This window comes from Callospermophilus lateralis, chromosome 11 (genome assembly GCF_048772815.1).
Source record: "Callospermophilus lateralis isolate mCalLat2 chromosome 11, mCalLat2.hap1, whole genome shotgun sequence".
In the NCBI taxonomy this organism is placed as follows: Eukaryota; Metazoa; Chordata; class Mammalia; order Rodentia; family Sciuridae; genus Callospermophilus; species Callospermophilus lateralis.
In genome coordinates this window covers 47078390-47097389 of record NC_135315.1, presented here as the reverse complement: position 1 = coordinate 47097389, position 19000 = coordinate 47078390, and the positions used below count along the sequence as shown (strand labels likewise).

General features: G+C 53.4%; 1 protein-coding gene across 8 annotated transcripts in view; it reads right to left on the bottom strand.

Annotated features, from left to right (window-relative positions):
• Nucleotides 1–250: 250 nt before the first annotated feature.
• Nucleotides 251–19000, bottom strand: part of Mink1 (misshapen like kinase 1) — a 50132-nt gene continuing 31382 nt past the window's right edge. Inside the window, exons 2-33 of one of the 8 annotated variants that reach the window (XM_076870170.1) lie at nucleotides 18034–18099; nucleotides 16126–16182; nucleotides 15913–16038; nucleotides 13780–13890; nucleotides 13294–13384; nucleotides 12730–12860; nucleotides 12375–12429; nucleotides 12138–12216; nucleotides 11714–11889; nucleotides 11175–11244; nucleotides 10602–10812; nucleotides 8591–8707; nucleotides 8009–8095; nucleotides 7579–7800; nucleotides 7184–7357; nucleotides 6626–6886; nucleotides 6145–6230; nucleotides 5902–6012; nucleotides 5642–5760; nucleotides 5308–5396; nucleotides 4760–4923; nucleotides 4242–4347; nucleotides 4023–4160; nucleotides 3709–3817; nucleotides 2972–3139; nucleotides 2720–2863; nucleotides 2379–2513; nucleotides 2114–2214; nucleotides 1882–2031; nucleotides 1635–1794; nucleotides 1404–1543; nucleotides 251–1103 (exon numbers count right to left, since the gene is read on the bottom strand). In XM_076870170.1, the coding sequence (XP_076726285.1) occupies nucleotides 1020–1103; nucleotides 1404–1543; nucleotides 1635–1794; nucleotides 1882–2031; nucleotides 2114–2214; nucleotides 2379–2513; nucleotides 2720–2863; nucleotides 2972–3139; nucleotides 3709–3817; nucleotides 4023–4160; nucleotides 4242–4347; nucleotides 4760–4923; nucleotides 5308–5396; nucleotides 5642–5760; nucleotides 5902–6012; nucleotides 6145–6230; nucleotides 6626–6886; nucleotides 7184–7357; nucleotides 7579–7800; nucleotides 8009–8095; nucleotides 8591–8707; nucleotides 10602–10812; nucleotides 11175–11244; nucleotides 11714–11889; nucleotides 12138–12216; nucleotides 12375–12429; nucleotides 12730–12860; nucleotides 13294–13384; nucleotides 13780–13890; nucleotides 15913–16038; nucleotides 16126–16182; nucleotides 18034–18099 (4038 nt within the window). In that variant the 3' untranslated portion in view covers nucleotides 251–1019. Of the gene's footprint in view, nucleotides 1104–1403; nucleotides 1544–1634; nucleotides 1795–1881; nucleotides 2032–2113; nucleotides 2215–2378; nucleotides 2514–2719; nucleotides 2864–2971; nucleotides 3140–3708; nucleotides 3818–4022; nucleotides 4161–4241; nucleotides 4348–4759; nucleotides 4924–5053; nucleotides 5078–5307; nucleotides 5397–5641; nucleotides 5761–5901; nucleotides 6013–6144; nucleotides 6231–6625; nucleotides 6887–7183; nucleotides 7358–7578; nucleotides 7801–8008; nucleotides 8096–8590; nucleotides 8708–10601; nucleotides 10813–11174; nucleotides 11245–11713; nucleotides 11890–12137; nucleotides 12217–12374; nucleotides 12430–12729; nucleotides 12861–13293; nucleotides 13385–13779; nucleotides 13891–15912; nucleotides 16039–16125; nucleotides 16183–18033; nucleotides 18100–19000 lie in introns of all 8 variants that reach the window. The other 7 variants (XM_076870162.1, XM_076870163.1, XM_076870165.1 and 4 more) reach the window with 7 other exon arrangements.

The window sequence follows — 19000 nt, the reverse complement described above, 5'->3', positions numbered from 1 at the left end:
TGCTAGAATGGGTGGGGACCCAATACCCTCAGTGAAGGTCACCACTGAAGGCTGTGGCTGAGGATGCCCTGGTGTGCCCTGTCATGTCTTCTAGGTTTTTCTTGGCTCAGCCCACTCCACCTCCATAATTACTCATCACAGATTCCATCCCCCAGTCCCCCAGCCCTAATCCTACCAGTCCAATGGTGCATGCTCTCCCTGGCTAATATCCAGGGTTATGAGAAAAAACAGAATAATATGGGGTCTGAAATGGTGGGAGCTGGTTGAATTGTCTTTATTAACAAACGGGATATCCAAGGCCACTACATTGAGGAGGGGAAAGGGAAGGAAAAGGGCTACTTGCTGCTCACACTATATACAGATGCAAGCAAGGGGGGGCACGGAGGGCGAGAGCTTCCTGCTCCCTCCCTCCACCAGGGAAGGGGAGAGGCTAGAAGAGATGGGGGCTGGGAAGGGGGGAATGTTTTGGCTGGCGGGGTCCCCACTCCATTCCCTGGGGTTTGGGGGGAGGGGAATCATTAAAGTGCTTTCAGAAAATGAGGAAATGGTCCCTGCCCCTGGAGTGGCTGGTGACCCCCCTAGAACCTAGGGCCCAGTGACCCCCCCCCAGAGTCTGGTACATTCAAGGGGGGAGCCGGCTCCCCTGACGTGCAAATAAAGGGGTCCAGGGCCCTGCCCAGTCAGCAGCAGTGGGGAAAGGGATCTAAGCCCCAAGCACTCTCCTCTTAAATGGAGAAAGGGGGGAGGGGCGAGGCCCACTCAATTCCTGGTAAGGGGAAGCTGTGTCCCTCCCCAGAAGTTGGGGACAGGCACAGTTGTGGGGAGAGAACATGTTGGGGAAGAGGATGGTCACGTGATCACAAAAGCATCAGGGGTCAGAGGTCACGTTCCCAGCAGGCTCCAGTGAATCAAACCAGTAAAAGCAAAAGCCCAGGGAGGGGAAATAGGGGCGGCCTGGGAAGTCTGGCTGTGGGGGAAGAGCTGGGTCCAGTGTGGGGCAGCCCCAGCCCAGGGCCCCGTCACCAGTTCATGATGCAGTTACGGTTCAGAGTCATGAAGTAAACTTGGCTGCTGCCCCCGGAGCGGACTGAGGCAAAAAACACCTGGGTAGGAGAAGAAGTCACCAAGGGTTGGGGTGAGGGGTCTCAACTGGGGAGAGACAGAGGAAGTAATAAACTGCAGAATGAGACTGGGGTGCCTCTTCCAGCCCCACAAAAGGCAGAGGTATGCTACTAGATCCCAGGGGAGGAGGCATCAGAAAAGCTCTCAGAACCAAAGGGGAGGTAAGGCAGATGTTAGGCCTGCACACTGTTTCTAAAGATCTCTTTTCAGGAAGACACCACAGCCATTCCCTCCCCAGATCTCTGCCCAGGGACCTTTAGATAAGAGAAAGAGCTTCCCACCTTGTCATTCCGCTCACACAAGAACTTGAGCCTCTGGGCCCGTTTGTGCATGAAGACCCCGTCCAGGTGGCCCGTCTCCACAGAACGGATCTCAATGGCTTTCTCACCCCAGCCCATTATCTGGTTGGAGCAGATGTAGGCTGTGGGGAGAAGGTGGAGGAGGGGCAGTGAGCAGGCTACTCTCCTGTGCCACCTGAGGGGCAAGTGGCTTGGAGGGTGGTCATCACTCACCTACAGAGGTGGGCATCTCTCCCCACTGCAGCACCACATCCTTAATGATCCGCCCATACGTGTTGACGTAGACACCCTCGTCCTCGTAGCACAGCAGCATTTCCATGCCATCAGTGTTGGGGAGGAAGATGATGGCGTGGGGCGTGATCTGGCTCTGGATCTGAGGAGGAGAAGGGTGGGCTGTGTCCCCATGGTCTGGTGCCCAGACTGGGTGGTCCCACTCTCCCCACAGCCCCACCAAGCTCACATGCACAGGGATGTAGATGTCGTAGCTGTTCCCCGAGTCTACATCCACAGCATGGAAGCCGGCACTGGAGCCATAGATGACCTTGAGCCTCTGTCCTTCCTCTACTGTCAGGTCAACCAGCAGAGGACGGTGAGGGAGGTCAGCAAAGGACTGTGGAGGAGAGGAGGAATTAGGGGAACAGGTGGAGAAGCCAGACGGTGAAAGGGTGTCATGGGGCTGAGGCTGAGATTACCTTGAAGGCCATGAATTTGTGGTAGGGCTTGGGGGCCCAGGCGTACACCTCCACTGAACTCTTCAGGGCAATGACCAGGAACTTAATACGCTCATATTTCACTAGAGGCAGGAAAGACAGACAGATGCAGGAACTTCCTTTCTCAGGCCCCTCTGGGCCTGCCACCAAGCTGCCCCAAGCCCAGGACCACGTGTCCAGCTTTCAGGCTCTCCCAGCTTTTAGCCCAGGCTCTTTTTCTCCTTGGCCACTCTGTTAACATCCTTACCGACACGATAGTGCCCGCAGCCCTCCATGTCCCCCACAGTGGTCCAGCCCTGCTTCTTCTCCACTTCTGGGTCATTGTGCAGAATCTTGTTCCGGAGCCAGGACAGGTAATACACCCGCAGTTTGTTCCTTTTCCCTGAGGGGTGGACACACATATACACACACACACACACACACTCCCGTCCTCACTGGAGGTCCAGCTGCTGCCTCCCACCATCCTGTCTGTAAACCGCAAGTGTGGCCCCACCTTCTGGCTCCTGGACCAAGGTTGCCCTCCTCCCCAGGCTGAAGATGGTGACAAAGCCAAGGAGCTGAGCCCCTCCCCCCACTCCACATACATACCTGAGATGGTGATGAGCAAGTTGAGCCCTTCCAGTACGTCCATTTGCTGGAAGCGTCGCCGCCCAATGAGCCCATACACCTTGCCCTGCCCGCTTCGATCCAGCAACATCAACCCATTCTCTGTGCCCACCAGCAGGTTGACCCCTGCAACAGGAGCCCTCGGGTAGGTCAGAAGCAGAGCCAGGACCCTCACCTGACTGTGAGCACAGGAGTTGTGTTAGACCCCTCTTCAGCCTTCTTGGCCTGGCTTACCCCAAAGGGCTGCACAGAGGATCTCAGAATTGAATCGTTTCTTGTACTTGCGAATCTCGGGAGTTTCACTGTGAGCCCGGGTGTTGGTGGGGTTCACATTGACCACAGAGCCCTTCCTCACGTCGTACTGTAGCTGATCTAGCCGACCTCCTTCTCCACCTACTAGGGCTGCCAGGAAGAAGAGGGAGGGTAGGCTGCAGCCCTCTCACCTATCTCTTTATCTCCAACCCCCTACACATGGCCTTGGTACCTCAGAATATTCAGAAGGGAAGGGAAAGACTGTTGAACAGGGAGGTGCAAGGAAGAGGTACAAGGTTAAAAGACTTGGTTCAAGGGCTGGGGTTGTGGCTCAGCGTCAGAGCGCTTGCCTAGCATGCGTGAGGTACTGGGTTCAATTCTCAGCACCACATGAAAATAAACAAATAAAGGCATTCTGTCCGTCTACAACTACCAAAATAAATTAAAAAGAAAAAAAGGGGAAAAAAAAGGCTTGGTTCAAATCCTAATTGTCATTTATTCATTTTGTACTTCTGCCCAGGTCCCTTGGCCACCATTCTGAGCATGTGCCTCCTCTGTCAAGGGGTCTCAGAAGTCTCCCTGCCTCTGTGCCAGAGAAGAAGTTGAGGCCCAAAGGAGAGTTCCTGCCTGTACTCTGTAAAGCCACGTCCTCAGGGACACCTGCATTCTCCTCCAGGCCACCTCTGGGGCCCGCCCCTTGGCAGATTTCCTTTCCTCACCTGTGATAGGAATGGTGTCCCCACTGCCTCCTGGCTGGTAGATCCCTAGATCCACAAACATGGTGAACGAGCTCTTGCCAGGGGCCTTTACTAGTCCACGAGACTGGTACTGTTTGGGGGCAGTGGTAGTAGTTAGTCAAACAAATAAGATCCCAGCCTGTGGCCCTGCCCCTCTCGTTCCCAGGCCTCAGGTCCTCACTGAGAAGCTCACAGTGCCCAACCCATCTACCCCTCTTACCACAGTGCCCCAGCCCCCCTCAGCTCTCCTGCCATTGCAGGGTTCTTACCCTATGGGCCTGTTCCAGCCCACTTACATCACTGCCCCCATCCTTGGAGGGGGGGCTTTGACCTTTGCTGTTCTCGGTTGGCGAGTGGCTGGGCTGAACCACATCTGGAAGGTTTGTGTAGCCATTGCTATCAGCATGCAGCAGGCTTCGCTCCTCTTCGGGAGTCTGCAGAACAGAGGAAAAGTTTGGTCCTGGGACAGAGGAGGGTACGCCACAGACATGGGGAAGGGCGGGAGGCCCACTCACACGCCGAACCACCATGGTGCCACCCCCATATGGGGGCTGAGTCCCGGCTATCTCCTCGACGTCATGAACCACCATGGTGCTGACACTGTCTGTGTCTCCATCGCTGCTGTGGGAGAGAGGAAGGCGGCCCTCCAAATCCTGCCTGCCACACACAAGTGCCACAGGAAGCAGAGGCGAGCCAAAGACTCAGGCTTCCAGTTTCTCTTCAAAACATGACCTGTTCTGGGCTGGGGATATAGCTCAGTTGGTAGAGTGCTTGCCTCACATGCACAAGGCCCTCGGTTCGATCCCCAGCACCATCAAAACAAAACAAAAAACCCACGACTTGCTCAGCCTTCACTAAGCAGTCAGGCTCTCCCTGCATGGTACTCAGGGCAGATTGGTTCAGAGGCACCTAGAAAGTCCCACCACAGTGGACGAGCAGAAACCCAGAACCTCCACCCGATGCTCCAGAGAATGGGGACCACTCGCCCTCAGGCCTGTTCACAGCCCCACCTCTCCTCCCCACCTATCATTACCGGCCCCCAGGGGTGTCTCTGCTCCCCTCTGATGGTTCGCCATCGCCTTCTTCCTCATCATCTTCGCTGCTCTCCACCTCCTCACTGGATGATGAATAGTCCATGGCTTTCTTGGGAGGCCGCGGGGCCTCATCCAAGGTTCTCTCTTTGAGTAACACAAAATCCTGCAGGGGAGGAGAGGTGTGAGAGGAGGGGGGAGGACACAAAGGGGCTGGGGCAGAGGAGGTACAAAGGGCACCAGTGCAGACCAGGGCAGGAAGCAGGAGAGGGCTCCCACAGTGGCCCCTCACTAACCTCACCAATCGCTCGCTTATAGCTCTGGGAGGGGCCGCAGGGGAAGAAAGGCAGCCAGGAAGAGGCAGGAGAGAGGGTTAAGAGAGGTTAGTGATGTGGACATGCCATCTATGACCCCCACAGTCCTTCCTCTCATGTGCATTAGTGAAGGCCCCCTGACACCCAGCCCCTGGGGCTCTGGAGGCTCCTCCACATCCTGCCCCTAAGCCCGGTCCACGGTAAAGCAGGGCCACGCCTGCCACCAGATGACTCACTGCGGGCCGGCCTGGCCGTGAGCGGTGGTCATCAGGCTTGGCTTTGTTCCCAGGGGAGAGCACTGGGGAGCTGTCCAGTTTGGTGGAGGCTGGACACAGCAGGGTGAGAGAAGAGTGGTCACTGACACCTGGACAGGGATGGCCTCAAGCCTATACCCTCGGCTGATCCCTTGGCCCTGAGCCCAGAGCTCAGTAACATGTTCCATGTCCATCCAGGTCCCCCACACCCTGTGGGTGTTCTAGTTCACAAAGGCAGGCCTGTGGTGATCAGGTTGTCCAGGCCCAGGGCAGGCCATCGGGGCCCAGAGCAGGCCATCGGGCCAGGCTCACGTACCTCCCACTCGGTTTCGGTTTCGCTCCAGCGAGCCGGCCTGGGGGAGGTGCCCATGAGAGGCAGGGAGGACGCTGTCCGAACGCTCCCAGCCTGGGTCACTCCTCCTGAGGTCAGGGTTACTGTGAAGGGGTAGAGTGAGGGTGAGGGAGATAGGGGCTCCCCTCTGGGGTGTCAAGCTGCACTGCAGAGGGAACCATCACCAGAGGGAAGCAGGTGGCAGAAGTGAGAGGTGGGAGTTAGTGGAGGGACAACTCCATTACCTAGAGGCGTTGGGCGGGCCAGGGGGCTGAGCAGGGGGCCCTGGAGGCTTGGGGGTGCCCCGCTCTGCCCGCCTTTGCAGATAGATTTGCCAGGCGGAGTTGCTGCGAGGTCTGTGGAGGGAGCACAGGGTGCCGGGGCAAAGGGACTAAGGTGACTGGGTCAGGGCTTGCCTACCCCTAAGTGGGTAACTTGGTAAAGTCCCCTATTCCCTAGGCTGCCACCTGACTCCACCCAGATGTTACCTGGCACGGACAGCTTGAGCTGGCCGGGACCCTCCGGCCCCACTGGTGTTAAGGGCAGTGGCAATAGATGAGGTCCTCTGAGGCACCTGGAAAGGAGAGAGCATGGTCAGCACACCCCGTGCCAGCCCTGCCCGGGCACTCAGAACACAAGACACCTCCGCAGCCCTGAGGTGTGGTCCCTAGCTTTTTTGGGAGTTAGTAAGTCCTGGTTATGAAGCCGGGAGACGGCAGAGCTGGGATTCTCACTCAGAAGGCTGCCCCAGTGCTTGAAGCACCCCGGTGCTTTTCCACCCCACCACATTCAGCACAAGGAGTTACATGACCCAGCCTTGTGCCTTCAGTCTGGCCAGTTCACCCCGCAGGGCATGGGCCTTTCCCACTCGAAATTCTCTTTCCATCTTGCGTGCCCATCTGTTCTCCTTCCTTTCTTTCCTGTCACTATTTCTCTGCTTTTTCCTGGACCCCACAGGGCTGTCCTTACCTTGGGTGGGGCCTCATTATCTGGCCGGACCCAGGAGGGGGGGTTCGGGCTGGGTCCAGGCCCTTCGGAGGTGGGGTCTGAATTCTGGCGAATGACAGCTCCGCGGGCACTGGGCGTGGCAGTTGGTGTAGGGACTGCTGGGTCAGGGTCGTGGGAGGCTGGGAAGGCAGCCAGGTTTCGGGTGGGCTGGTCCTGCAGGGACTGGGATCGGGGTACAGGTGCTGCATATGGCTTCAGTGGGACCCGGTGTGCCACCAGGCTCTGCAGGGAGAGACCAGGAGGGTGGGCTGCCTGCTCTGTGGCACATCCCCACCTGCCAGTTGGGGTCTGGGCTGAGAAGAGGCATTACTTGCCCCCATCAAAGGGCACAGGTTTCATGTAGCCCAAGAACAGATAAAAACACATCCAAGCTCATAGCAGCAAGCAGGCAGCGGACTGTCTGTGCCCATGTGGCATTTGCTCTCTGATCCAGTGAATGTATGTATGGACGTGCACACGTGTACTCTGAGTCTGACTACCTGTGTGTGTGTGTGTTATGACAGGAATGGAGAGACTCACCTTGTGCGGTCCCTCCTGGGGCTCCACCGGCCTCTGCATAGGAGGAGTTTGGGAAAGGGGTCCTGGAGGGCCAGGAGAGGCCTGGGGGGTTGGGGGCTCTGGCCCTGTGCTGCTTGGCTTCGTCTTGGCCAAGGGAGAGTTCTGCTGCTTGTTCATCCTCGTTCTTTCTTCCACCTATGATACAAAGGGCTGTCAAGCAGGCCAACTCTTACCTTCCTGGTCTCAAAATGTAGATCCCCACCTGCTCTAACAGCCCCAGTCCTACAGCCTGTGTTGGTGCTCCCTTCCCCTAATCAAAGCCCACTACTGGGGAACAACTGCTTTTTGCACTCTCCAGGGCTGGAACAGTGGGTCTGATGGACAGAATCTCAGGAGGCAAAGAAGACAGTAAGTACCTCTCGGGCCCAGGCTGGCTTATCAGCGGGATTAATGCCTCGACCATAATGATACAGAGGCTTCCTGTCCCCAGGCAGGATCTGCTGCTGCTGCTGCTGCTTCTGAAGCTGCTGCTGTTGCTGCTGCTGCTGCAGGGACTTGAGGTAGGCATGCTCCTGCTGCAGCTGCCTCTGGAGCCGTTCTGATTGCCTCTGCTCCTCCAGCTGCTTCCGCTTGTATTCCTGGGCCCAAGGGTAGGGAAAGAGGGCTCAGCAGGGTGTGACCATGGAAATTAGAGCAGGCATGCCCTTTCTTTCCTCCAACTGCCTAGACAAGAGCTGCTTTCCTGTGATGTCTTGGGTGAGTCCTTTCCCCTGAAGTGTTCCCATCCCAGTCCATCAAAGCAGCTCTGGATGGAATCTTCCCAAGGACGCCAAGGGACCCCATTACCAGCAGTAGGGCCTGTTCCTGGAGCAGCTGTTGCTGAAGGATCTCGAGCTGTCGCTGCTCCTCCTCTAGCCTGTGACGAATATATTCCTGGGGGGCGGGGGTGGGGGCACAGGGCAGGGAAAGAGGGAGAGGCAGCAGAGGAGGGGCAGCGGCGGCGGCGAAGGGAGCGATCAGCAGGGTGAGGATGAGGAGGAGCAGGGAAGATGAGCCCCAGGGTGGGGGTGGGGGTGGGGGTGACGCAGCACAGATGGGAAGAAGAGGGCACAGGGAATGAGGAGGAAGCGGGTGGGGGCCATGAGGGAAGGTGCAGGGGAGGAGTCAGGGATGGTCAGAGAGATGGGGAATGAAGGCACAGAGACAGGAGGAGGGCAGGGAGCCAGGGTTGGGGGTTGAAGGGTGGGAGAAAACAGAGAGAAAGAGTGAAGCTAGAAAAGATAGGGGAAATCTAGGGGTAGGGGAGCCAAGGGGGAAGGGCACAAGGGAGCAGGGGAGGCAGGCAGCAGGAGCAGGGGGAGGGTGGACGGGGAGGACGGGGCAGGTGGAGAGGGAGGCGGGTGTGTAGTGTGCGCTGGCGGCCCGTACCTGCTCCCGCTCTGCCTGCCGCCGCTCCTCCTCCCTCCGCAGGGCCTGCATGTCCTCCAATCTCCGCTGCTGCTCCTTCTCCTGCAGCTTCCGCTGTTCTCGCTCCCGCCGCTGTTGCTGTGAACCAAAGACAAAGTGGTCTTTGGACCATGCCAGATGTTAAGACAGTCCAGCCCAGAAAGGGGGTCCTCCATGAACAGGAGCAGGTCTTCTTGCTTGCTAGAGGTGGTGGAGAGGACTGCTTTAACATGTTTCTGCAAATATACCTGCCCCTGTGCCAGAGGCTGTAAGGGCTTGGCTTGGGGGAAAATGGTTTGTTTAAGGTAGCTGTGAGCAGGGGACCAGAGGCTAAGAGCTGATTTGTCCTTGGGGGGGCCTGAATTGGATGACACCTTCCTCTAACCATTACTCCACACCACAAAAAACAAAACCAAGGCTCATCTGCAATAACCTCAGTGCCCACAACTCCTGGACTCAAAGCAACCTTTGCCCAGAGGTCCAAATACAATGAGTGCAAGTGACACACTTTGGCCACCAGAGGGCACCAGGTAGCCACACACAGAAAAGCAACCTTTGGATTTAAGAAACTGCCTTGACTAATCCATAGTCCCAGGTTGCCTGTGACTTTCAGAATCTTCCTGACCAATGATTCTGGGCTCCCCAATACAAGAAAAAGTCAAGCTCAGTCCCAGGGGCCCTTACACAAGAAGGAACTTGTGCTTGTTCTACAATGAGTTGCTGACAGCCTTCTCCAGGAGATAACTTGTTACCCCATATTCTGTTTCAGGCTATCCAGCACTACATGTATTTAAAAACTGAGGAAGAGTCTTAGCAGCCTTTCTTACAGATTATTTTTTGTTCTGCAGAGCCTACTTGAGAGAGTAATAGGTGGTGTGGATGCTATACAAGTTCCTTGCCTCCTATTTTTGTTAAGCCCAGCTATGAACTTTGAAATTAGGTAGATACATTCATTTAAGGCATTTTAAAAAAAAATCTATATTCTCCGTACCCCTGCAAAATAAGTAATTTAAACCTGTATGTATATGCAAATATATTATAATTGGTTGAAAAGAGAGAAAACTACACTTATTTAAAAATAAGATTCTGGTGGCACACACCTGTAATCACAGTGGCTTGGGATACTGAGGCTGGAGAATTGTGAGTTTTTTTTTTTAATATATACTTTTTAGTTGTCAATGGACTTTTTTTTTTTTTTTTTAAGAAAGAGTGAGCGAGAGAGGGAGAGAGAGAGAGAGAATTTTTAATATTTATTTTTTAGTACTTGGCGGACACAACATCTTTGTTTGTACGTGGTGCTGAGTATCGAACCCGAGCCGCACGCATCCCAGGTGAGCGCGCTACCACTTGAGCCACATCCCCAGCCCTGTCAATGGACTTTTATTTTATTATATATGGTGCTGAGGATCAAACCCAATGCCTCACACATGCTAGGCAAGTGCTCTACCACTGAACCACAGGATTGTGAGTTTAAACTCAACCTCAGCAATTTAGCTAGGACCCATATAGCTCAATGGTAAAGTACCCCTGGGTTTAATCCAAGCCAAAATAACCAAAAATAAAAGGAGACTTTGAAGGGGTCCTTTTCCCGTTCCGAGTAGATCAGCAGCACATCTGATAGTAAGATGAACAGGTGCACTCAGGTACACAGATCCCTCTCCCTGAGCCTGGCAGCTCATGGAACCAGATACATCCAGAGTAGAGGTTTATAGCAGAAACCAAGAGAGGAGCAGTCTTGTCCTAGGGAATCGCAATGACCTTTCAGAAACTGGCTGTTCTCTGAAGGGTGTTGACAGTACAACCACATAGGACTGAGGGGACGGGGGACAGTGGATGGGGACCCAGGCCTGGAAACTGAGCTTCTAATAACAGAGGATAGAGCTTTTGTAGAAAAGTCTTAAAGAAGTGGGGTTGGGACGACCCAGCTCACTCCTTGTTCTTCCTGCTGCCTTAATGGAACCATAGTTGGGACCAGGGCAGAGGTCGGCCCTACCTCCTCAACCCGCCGCCGCTCCTCCTTTTGCTCCTCTATTCGACGCTGCCGCTGGTGTAGCAAGTGTTTGATGTGTGCCTCGGGGTCTCGTTGTTGCTGCTGCTGCAGCTGCTGCTGTTGCTTTAAAGCCTCGGAGTTGCTCTTATTCTCCTGCTGGAGTCGGAGGAATTCCCTGCGTAGCGTGGACTCCCCAGGCACATTCATGATGGAGCTGTGTCAGTGTCACAAAAGAGTGCTGGGTCAGGACGTGCTAGTTCCCCCCTCATCCCTGGGGTGCCTGTCTGAGTGGGTGCTTTAACTGCTAGAGTCTGCCTCTGGCCACTTCCAGGGGGCCAGGAGATTTGTCTTTAATATTCTGGCCGGTACCCACTGCATCCCTGAATCACGTCCCTCCTCACCACTGGCTCATGTGTTCATTTGATCTCTTTCTGGCACTCAGGGAATTGGTATATAAGGCATCTACCTTTTTAATGGCACCACCACCAGATTGAGAGTCCTCAAAGCCAGGACCATTCTTGTCCCCTCAGCTAATACAGGATGGCCCCAATTCTTCCCTCTACCTGCCAAACCCACCTTGGCTCTCCTTCCTCTCCATGACTGTCATCTTCTTCTTCACTGCCGCTGTACTCATATTCTGTCTCCTCTGCAGGGGGAGATCACCGCTGTTTCTTCATCCAGTGCCCCATATCCCACCCTGGGCTAGGGAAACCTTAGACAGGGATAACTAGTAAAGGTCTGTCGGATAACCAGCATGAGGCTCCATCTGCCTCCCCAGAGCAGTGGGGAGGGAGGGGTCTCAGGTGTGGGCCAGGACAGAGATGGGGGCACGACCCCACAGGAGGGGGCATGGGGCAGATGTGCACATGCACTGACACATGCATGCGCTCAGTGTGAGATCTGCCAGGATGTGAAAGGGCGATCCTCATTTGGAAGGCTGACTCAGATCAAGTGGTTAAAAACCCATCTGGGGCTGAAAGTTTGAGAAAGGAGATATTGGAGGAGAGCTGAGATCTGGGAGGTGCGTATGAAGCGGAGCCTCGAGGAGTCAGGGCTGAAGGGAGTGGGGGCTGAGGTATCTCCTAAGACCCACCACCTCCTACCTGCCCACTGACCTTTCTCACCCCGCTTCTTCCGGGACCGGTCAATGTGGTCCTTGAGCTGGATGCGGACCTGCCGCTCCGTGGGCTGGTCGCGGATGAAGGGAAACTTGAGCAGCTGTTCTGTTGGCGGGCGGCTCAGATAAGTCTTGATGAGACAGGTGTCAATGAAGTCAATGAACTTCTTAGACCTGGAAACAGTGGTGGCTCACACTGGGGGGCCTCCCTTGGAAGGGGAGGGTTGCAGGAGGAAGAGGGTGGACCACTTGCCCCAAAGCCACCATGACTTTCCTCCTGGCAGCTCCACTTCCCAATCCATCACCACCCACCACCCATACCTCTTCCACGGGGCAGATCACATACACCAGAAGAGTATTAGGGTGGGGGTCACCCTGCCCAGAGACCTCTTTTTTCAGACCCCAAGCCCTCAGAGACTTACCATTTCTTGGACTTCAGCCTGGGTGGAGGGTTCCGAGGGATGAGGAAGAGGGCTCGCATTGGATGCATGTCACACAGAGCTGGGACAAGAAGAGACACCATCAATCCCTTCTCCACACTGAGGGCCCAAAGGACAACTCTCCTCAACATGACCTCCCAGGACTACCTCCTCCTTATAGCCACTCTCTGGGCCCCCTCCCTTCTTTCCCATCCTACCCAGGACAGACTCAGCACTTACGGGGGGCTCCCTCTGCCATCTCGATGGCTGTAATTCCTAGAGACCATATGTCACTCTAAGGAGGGGAGAGAGGAAGGGACAGGTGAATATTCCTGACAATTCTGCCCAGTAACCTCTCTCTGCCCATCATCTCCAGCCCCTTTAGGATCCCTTCCTGAGGCCCCTGTCCTCCAAATGATCCTATTTTCCCATCTATCCTTTCCTTGCCGTAAAACGTTCTTTACTAGGAACATGTCACCACATTTTCACTTTTTTCCCCCCACTCTGTTCATGCGCCCAAACTTTCAACCTCCCCATCCTCCCCATCTCACTTCCTTTCCCTGTGGGCCCCATGTTCCACCTTCCCATGTCATACCCTGTAATCATAGGTGGCATCAGGATTCTCATCACAGGCGATAACCTCCGGGGCCATCCAGTATGGGGTCCCAATGAAAGTATTCCGCCTGCCCACAGTGCGGTCCAGCTGAGCACTCACCCCAAAATCCACTGTGAGATGGGAGAAGGGGATGTCAGCACAGGGAGTCCCCTTCTGCTCCCTTGACTCAGGTCCCGTGTGCACAGCAGCTGAGGCAGCTGAGGCCCTGGCCCCATCTCTGAGAGTGCTTAGAAACCCTCAGCACTCCCCCATCAATGTCCTGGAGAACTTGACAAGCCTTCCTATATCCTGGGGATCAAGGGACAGCATCCCAGGCAGTAAGGGTCATGATACCCCATCTCCCTCTGACAGATGCACAGTACTGGGAGCCCAATAGATGGCAGGTGAGAAGCTTCTCAAGTGCTTTTCATCAGAAGGGAGGAGGGAGGCATCCCAGGGCAGAAGACAGGAAGGGAGGAAGTAGACCTCCTCAGGATACAGGCATTAGACCTGAGACACCCCATTCTCTGCCCAGTAGGAGGGTCTTGCAGTAAAGCAACGTACCTAGCTTGACCTCAGCATTCTCTGTCAGCAGCACATTTTGCCCTTTGATGTCTCGATGGATCACCTTGTGGGCATGGAGATGGGCCAGACCCTGGGACAGCAAAGTGGAGAAAATCAGCCATGGTGTTGGAGGGTGTGAGAAAGAACAAGGAGGGGAGCAGAAGTGATCCATCTAGACAGAGGTGGGCTAAAGGTGCAGACCTTCCCCACCCGGGCCCCAGATATAAACTGAACTGTCCTGGGAGAAGCGTCCTCAAATTGGTGGCTCCCTCCCCATGAGGCCCTAGCAGCTGCAGTGTTACAAGAGAAGTGGCAGAGTTTGGAGCATCTCCTACAATACCCTGAGAGCTCTCAAAGTTGGGACCCTGTCTCCACCCCCATGCTCCTTAGAGTGGGCAGTTCTCTTTCCCCAGTGTGGGGAGGTTGCATGCCCATGGAGAAGCACTGGTAGGGTGACATGGGGAGGGGAGGGAGCCTTGAGCTCACCCTGAGAATCTCCCTGCAGATGTAGGCGATACAGTCCTCCTTCAGGGCGTTCCCTTTTGTGTTCTTTACCAGGTCAGTCACTGAACCAGCACCACAGAACTCCATCACCAGCTATGTTCCAGGAAGGCACCAGAAGGGAAAGGATTCATCAAGCAAGGCCTCTGCCCCCTGCCAGACCCCTGGAGGAGGACCAGAGACCTTGGACCAGAACTGATCTAGATCAGACAGCAGGAACTGCCTGACCCCTAAGAGGCACAGGACATCCTGAGATCAAGAGAGAAAGAACAAGAACATAGCTAGGAAAGAACTAGCAGGTGCATTTTCCTTGGGGAAGGGCCCAGTGCTTTCATCAGATTCTCACTGAGATCCCCAGATCCAAGTGGTTATGAACTAATGCTCTGTCTGCTGGGTACAGTGGTAGACACTTGTGAAGTCAGCAACTTGGGAGACCAAAGCAGGAGGATTGCAAATTTGAGGTCAGCCTCAGCAACTTAATGAGGCCCTGTCTCAAAATAAAAAATTAAGCCAGCACAAGCTGGGTGTGGTGGCACACACCTGTAACCCCAGCAGCTCGGGAGGCTGAGGTAGGAGGATCTCAAGTTCAAAGCCAGCTTCAGCAAAAAAGAGGTGCTAAGCAACTCAGTGAGAGCCTGTCTCTAAATAAATATAAAAATTGGACTAGGGATGTGGGTCATTGGTTGAGTGCCCCTTAATTCAATCCCCAGTATACTCCATCCCCACCAAAAAAAAAAAAAAAAAGAAAAAAAAAAAAAATTAAGCTGGCAGAGATGTGCATATCTGAAATCCCAGCAGTTTGGGAGAATAAGACAGGAGGATTACGAGTTCAAAGCCAGCTTGAGGGGCTGAGGCCATAGCTCAGTGGTACAGTGCCTGCCTCGCATGTGTGAGGCCCTGGGTTCAATCCTCAGCACCACATAAAAATAAATAAATAAAGATATTGCATCTCATCTACAACTAAAAATAAAATAAAATAAAATAAAAAGCCAGCCTAAGCAACTTTGTGAGGCCCTAAGCAACTTAGTAAAGCCCTGTTTCAAATTAAAAAACTATTTTATTTGGGGATGTAGCTCAGTGGTTAAGAGCTTTTGGGTTCAATCCCTAGTACAAAAATAAATAAATAAACTAAAAAGGCTGGGATGTAGCTCAGTTATAGAGTACCCTTGGGTTTAATCCCCAGTACTGCAGAGAAAAAAAATGGATGGGACGTGTACATTTGCTATTAATTTGAAATAATTTGCTTTGCTTGTGTCCTGAGTTTGGGCCCATACCTGGGGCAGGGAACACAGCGGTAAGAGACAGTGCCTAGTATGTCCAGAAGAGGGCGCCCAGCCACTATATCATTGAGGCAATTATCTGCCACTACACAACATCTGGCAGGTTAACCTGTTTCTCACCTTTGTGTGTATGAATCTGTATGTCTTCAAAAAGCCTCAGAGCCTTTAAGGCCAGGACCATGGCTCATGCCCATCTATGCAGGGTATATAGAAAGTGCTTACTAAGTACTTGCCTGACTGACTGCTGGGAGGAGAGGCCTGGCATGAGCTCCAAAACTCCCAAAAGCCATTGCGATACTGCCTGCTGCTTTCCCCTCAGGGCCGGGTGCAGCACCACAAAGGGTAAGGCTAAGAGAATCCCATTGGCACCAGTGTTCAGGCAAGGGAGGGGAATGACTCTTAAGAATGTTCTGGGCCAGGAGGATCCTGGGCGGGCTTTGGTCAAATAATTATCCCAAAAGGCAGTACACTGCTGGGAGGGGTTTAGATCATGTCATTTCTGATAGACATTTTGGTTTTGTGGGTCTCCCTGGAGCTGTGCTTACAGGCAGGAAAACTGATGGACTAAGTGCCCCTCGTCTCTTCTAGCCCTTACCAGGATTTTACTGCCCGTCAGACTGCTCGGGGCAAAAATAGGGGCAAATACCATGCTGCGCTGTGCTGGACGGAGGGTCCTTGTGAATCATGAAGTCCCTCTGGATCAAGAGACAAAAAAAGCTGTGTATACTGAAGGGAGGATTGGCAGGCAGAGATGCTGGGCACTGACCCTGATTTCCACATAGGCAGCCTAGAGGGAGGCAGGGAAGTATGAAAGGAGCAGCCAGAAAGCATTTCTCACCCAGAGCTGGTCATCATTCCCAGGTGGACTCTTCTTGATGAAGGCTCCATAGTAGGTGGCAATATTGCGATGGTGAGAATACTTCTTCAACATGTTGATTTCCTGTTTGATCTCTTCTTCTTCGTCCTAGGTCAACATGAGGAAGTGAGTCTGCTGACCACTCTATCCCTCCACTGATGCCCAGCCTGCCCTCTGCCCTGTTCTACTCCCTACCTCTGTGACATCCATGACCTTGATGGCAGCCAGCTGCCCAGTCTTGACATGCCGACCCTGCAGGACAGAGAGGAGAGCATGGCGGGATCTGGGTCTATACTCAGAGAACAGACCAACAGAGAAGGCTTGATTCTGGGAGAGGCCTTATCTTTTAGCTTAATTCTAGTCTTACAATGTGCCCCTCACTGTGACCAGATGCCTCAGTGTACATGTTGGTCATAGATAAGCTAGGCATGGTGGCATATGCCTGTAATCCCAGCAATTTGGGAGGCTGAGACAGGAGAATCAAGTTTGCGGCCAGCCTCAGCAACTTACTGAGACCTTTAGCAATTAGGGAGATAATATCTCAGAAATAAATAAACAAACAAATAAATAAATGTGGCTCAGTGGTAAAGTACCCTGGGTTCAATTCCCAGTACCAAAAAAACAAACTAAAAAACCATGTTGGTCACAGACAATAGAGGGAGAGAGCACCTGAGTCACTGAGGCCAACAGAGCTCCTTAGACTGGACGGCCAAGCTACAAAGATGAAACTCCTCCTATTAAAAACTTGAGGGTAATTGTCATTTATGTCCTCCCAGGCTTGGTGTTTCCACTGATTGAAAGCCAGAGTGGAAGAGAAAGATAACTTCTCCATTCCAATGGAGGTAGCTGGGAGAGGGGCTGTCCCCTCACCTCTGTGAGACAGAGTGCCAGGTGCTTTCTTGGCACGTCTACTCTAGACAGGAGGCCTCTCCAGGATCAACCCACTCCAAGGTTTTTTATTGGTTGTCAACAGGGAAAGAATAGAGACCCAGCTAAGGATCTTAAGGAACTTGGGGAAACAGGGACCCAGAGGGGCATAATGACTCCATTACTAGTCTTAATGGGCAGAAACTTCCCCTTTTTGACTCCCAGTTGTTCCCTATCCACCCCATCCTTCTAAAATTCCTAGGAGGAGCCATCAAAGGCTTAGACAGGAAAGTCCAAGGCTTCCTGAGAAGGGGAGGGAAGGGGAAGGTAGCCACTTGTGCAGATGTACCCCTAGCCCATGGATTATTTTTGTCCTCCACAGCCATTCAAGACCCCAATCCCAGAGAAACGGAAGCACACAGAGCTACTATTTCCAAGGCAACAACTAGGCAAGAGATGGGGCAGGGTGCCTGTTTCCCAAGGCTTACAAGGGAAGGAAGTCATAAGAAAGTCAAGTGGTCCCAGTGACCCAATAAACAAAGAGAGGACTTGTGAAAATGCCAAGTGCTGTGTTTGGAGACAAAGAAGCAGGCTGTGTGTTCTAGGAGGCTGCTAGCACTCTTAACATCTCCACTCCCTTTCCCCCAGTCCAAGTGTGGACAGTGGTCAGGCCATGTGAGAAGGCTGGGTTAAAAAGTACCATCAGTGGCTGAGAAAATGCCACTTCTGTGCAGGAGAAGGCAGACTCATAAGCAGAAGACCTGAGCTCTGGCTCCAGCTCTGTTGCACGAAGCTGTAGGAGGTCAAGAAGCCACTTCCCCTCTGCAGAAGGCTACCTATAAGGGTCACCAACCCCAATTCCTGGGTCTCTTTGTGGTCTTCGGAGGAGTCAAACCCACATCTCTGGTCTGAGTTCTGAATTCCCAGATGACCTCTGACACCCATATATGCTCCCCACTGCCTCCCTGGCTCCTCCCACTTCCTGTCCCACAGCCACCCAGCTGCAGACCTGTTCCTGCCCTGAGACCAGATCTACAATGAGAGGAAAGCCCAGTCAAATGCCCCACTTCTTGCAGCTGTTCTCTTTGCTCTCCTCTTTCTTGGGTCTTTTCTTTCCCCCCAGCCTCTGTAATTACCTGTAGCACCCCTCAAATCTCCAGAACTAGAAAGTGCTTCGTCCATTTGAGAGGGCCTTGCAAATGTGGAGGTCACACTTCTGCACGATTAGAATCTCACCTTGTACACCTGTCCATAGGTTCCATTGCCAACCACCTCCACCAGCTCAAAGATTCCAGCAGGGTCCTGGGAAAAGGGGACAGGAGGGACACAGAAATAACAAAGTGTCAACACTTCAGAAAAGGACTCTGATGCTAGAGGGGAAAAGAGGGGTGTTCTGTCAGATGATGAAGGGTATATGAGAATGTCACTGGGGGGCTCGCAGGGCAACTATGGTGGCCAGCTTGCCCTGCCCCTGGATGGTTCAGAGTTCATGTTCTATGGGAAAAGTCAGGAGGGGGCTGTTAAGAGGGAGCATGGAAGTCAACCCAGATGGATTTTCAAAGACACTGAGCAGCTCTGTCTACATCCGCACCTGCAAATGAGGATGTGAAGGACCCACCTCTGGGGTTGGTGAAAACTTTTAAGTGATGTAATACCCATAAAATGCCAAGACGGAGTCTGGCACAGAGCGTATGCTCAATAAAAGTTAATTACCATCATTATTATTTTATTTTAAAGGCAGGGATGAAGAAAGCTAGCAGAGTGCACGAGGGGCTAGCAAGAATTCCTTCTCCTCTGGTCCTTTTCTCCCCTTCCTAGTCCTCCTGAGACTGGGGGTTTCAAGGCCAGGGTTGGAGGCACTTTGGAGCAGGTGAAAGAAACTTCAGGGAGGGAAAGAACAGATGTCGGTTAGAAAGGGCCCCTGGCGGACAAATGAGCAGGGAGAACTCCCTGTTCCTCCTCTTTTGAGCCAAGCAGTGCCAGGAGGAGAGGGCCCAGGGCTGAACAAAGCCTCTAAGAGGCTCTTGGGTCTGCTGGGCCATAGCAGGCAGCCTGGCCTCAGAGGCACAGCTGCCATGGCTGGGCTGAGGCCACCCACACACTCTAGGCAGGACATTTTTTTTTTTTTTTTTTTTTTGAGAGAAGCTAGCAGGTGGAGCTGCAAGCTGGAGAGACAGGCCCTGGCACTGTCAATGCTCCTGTG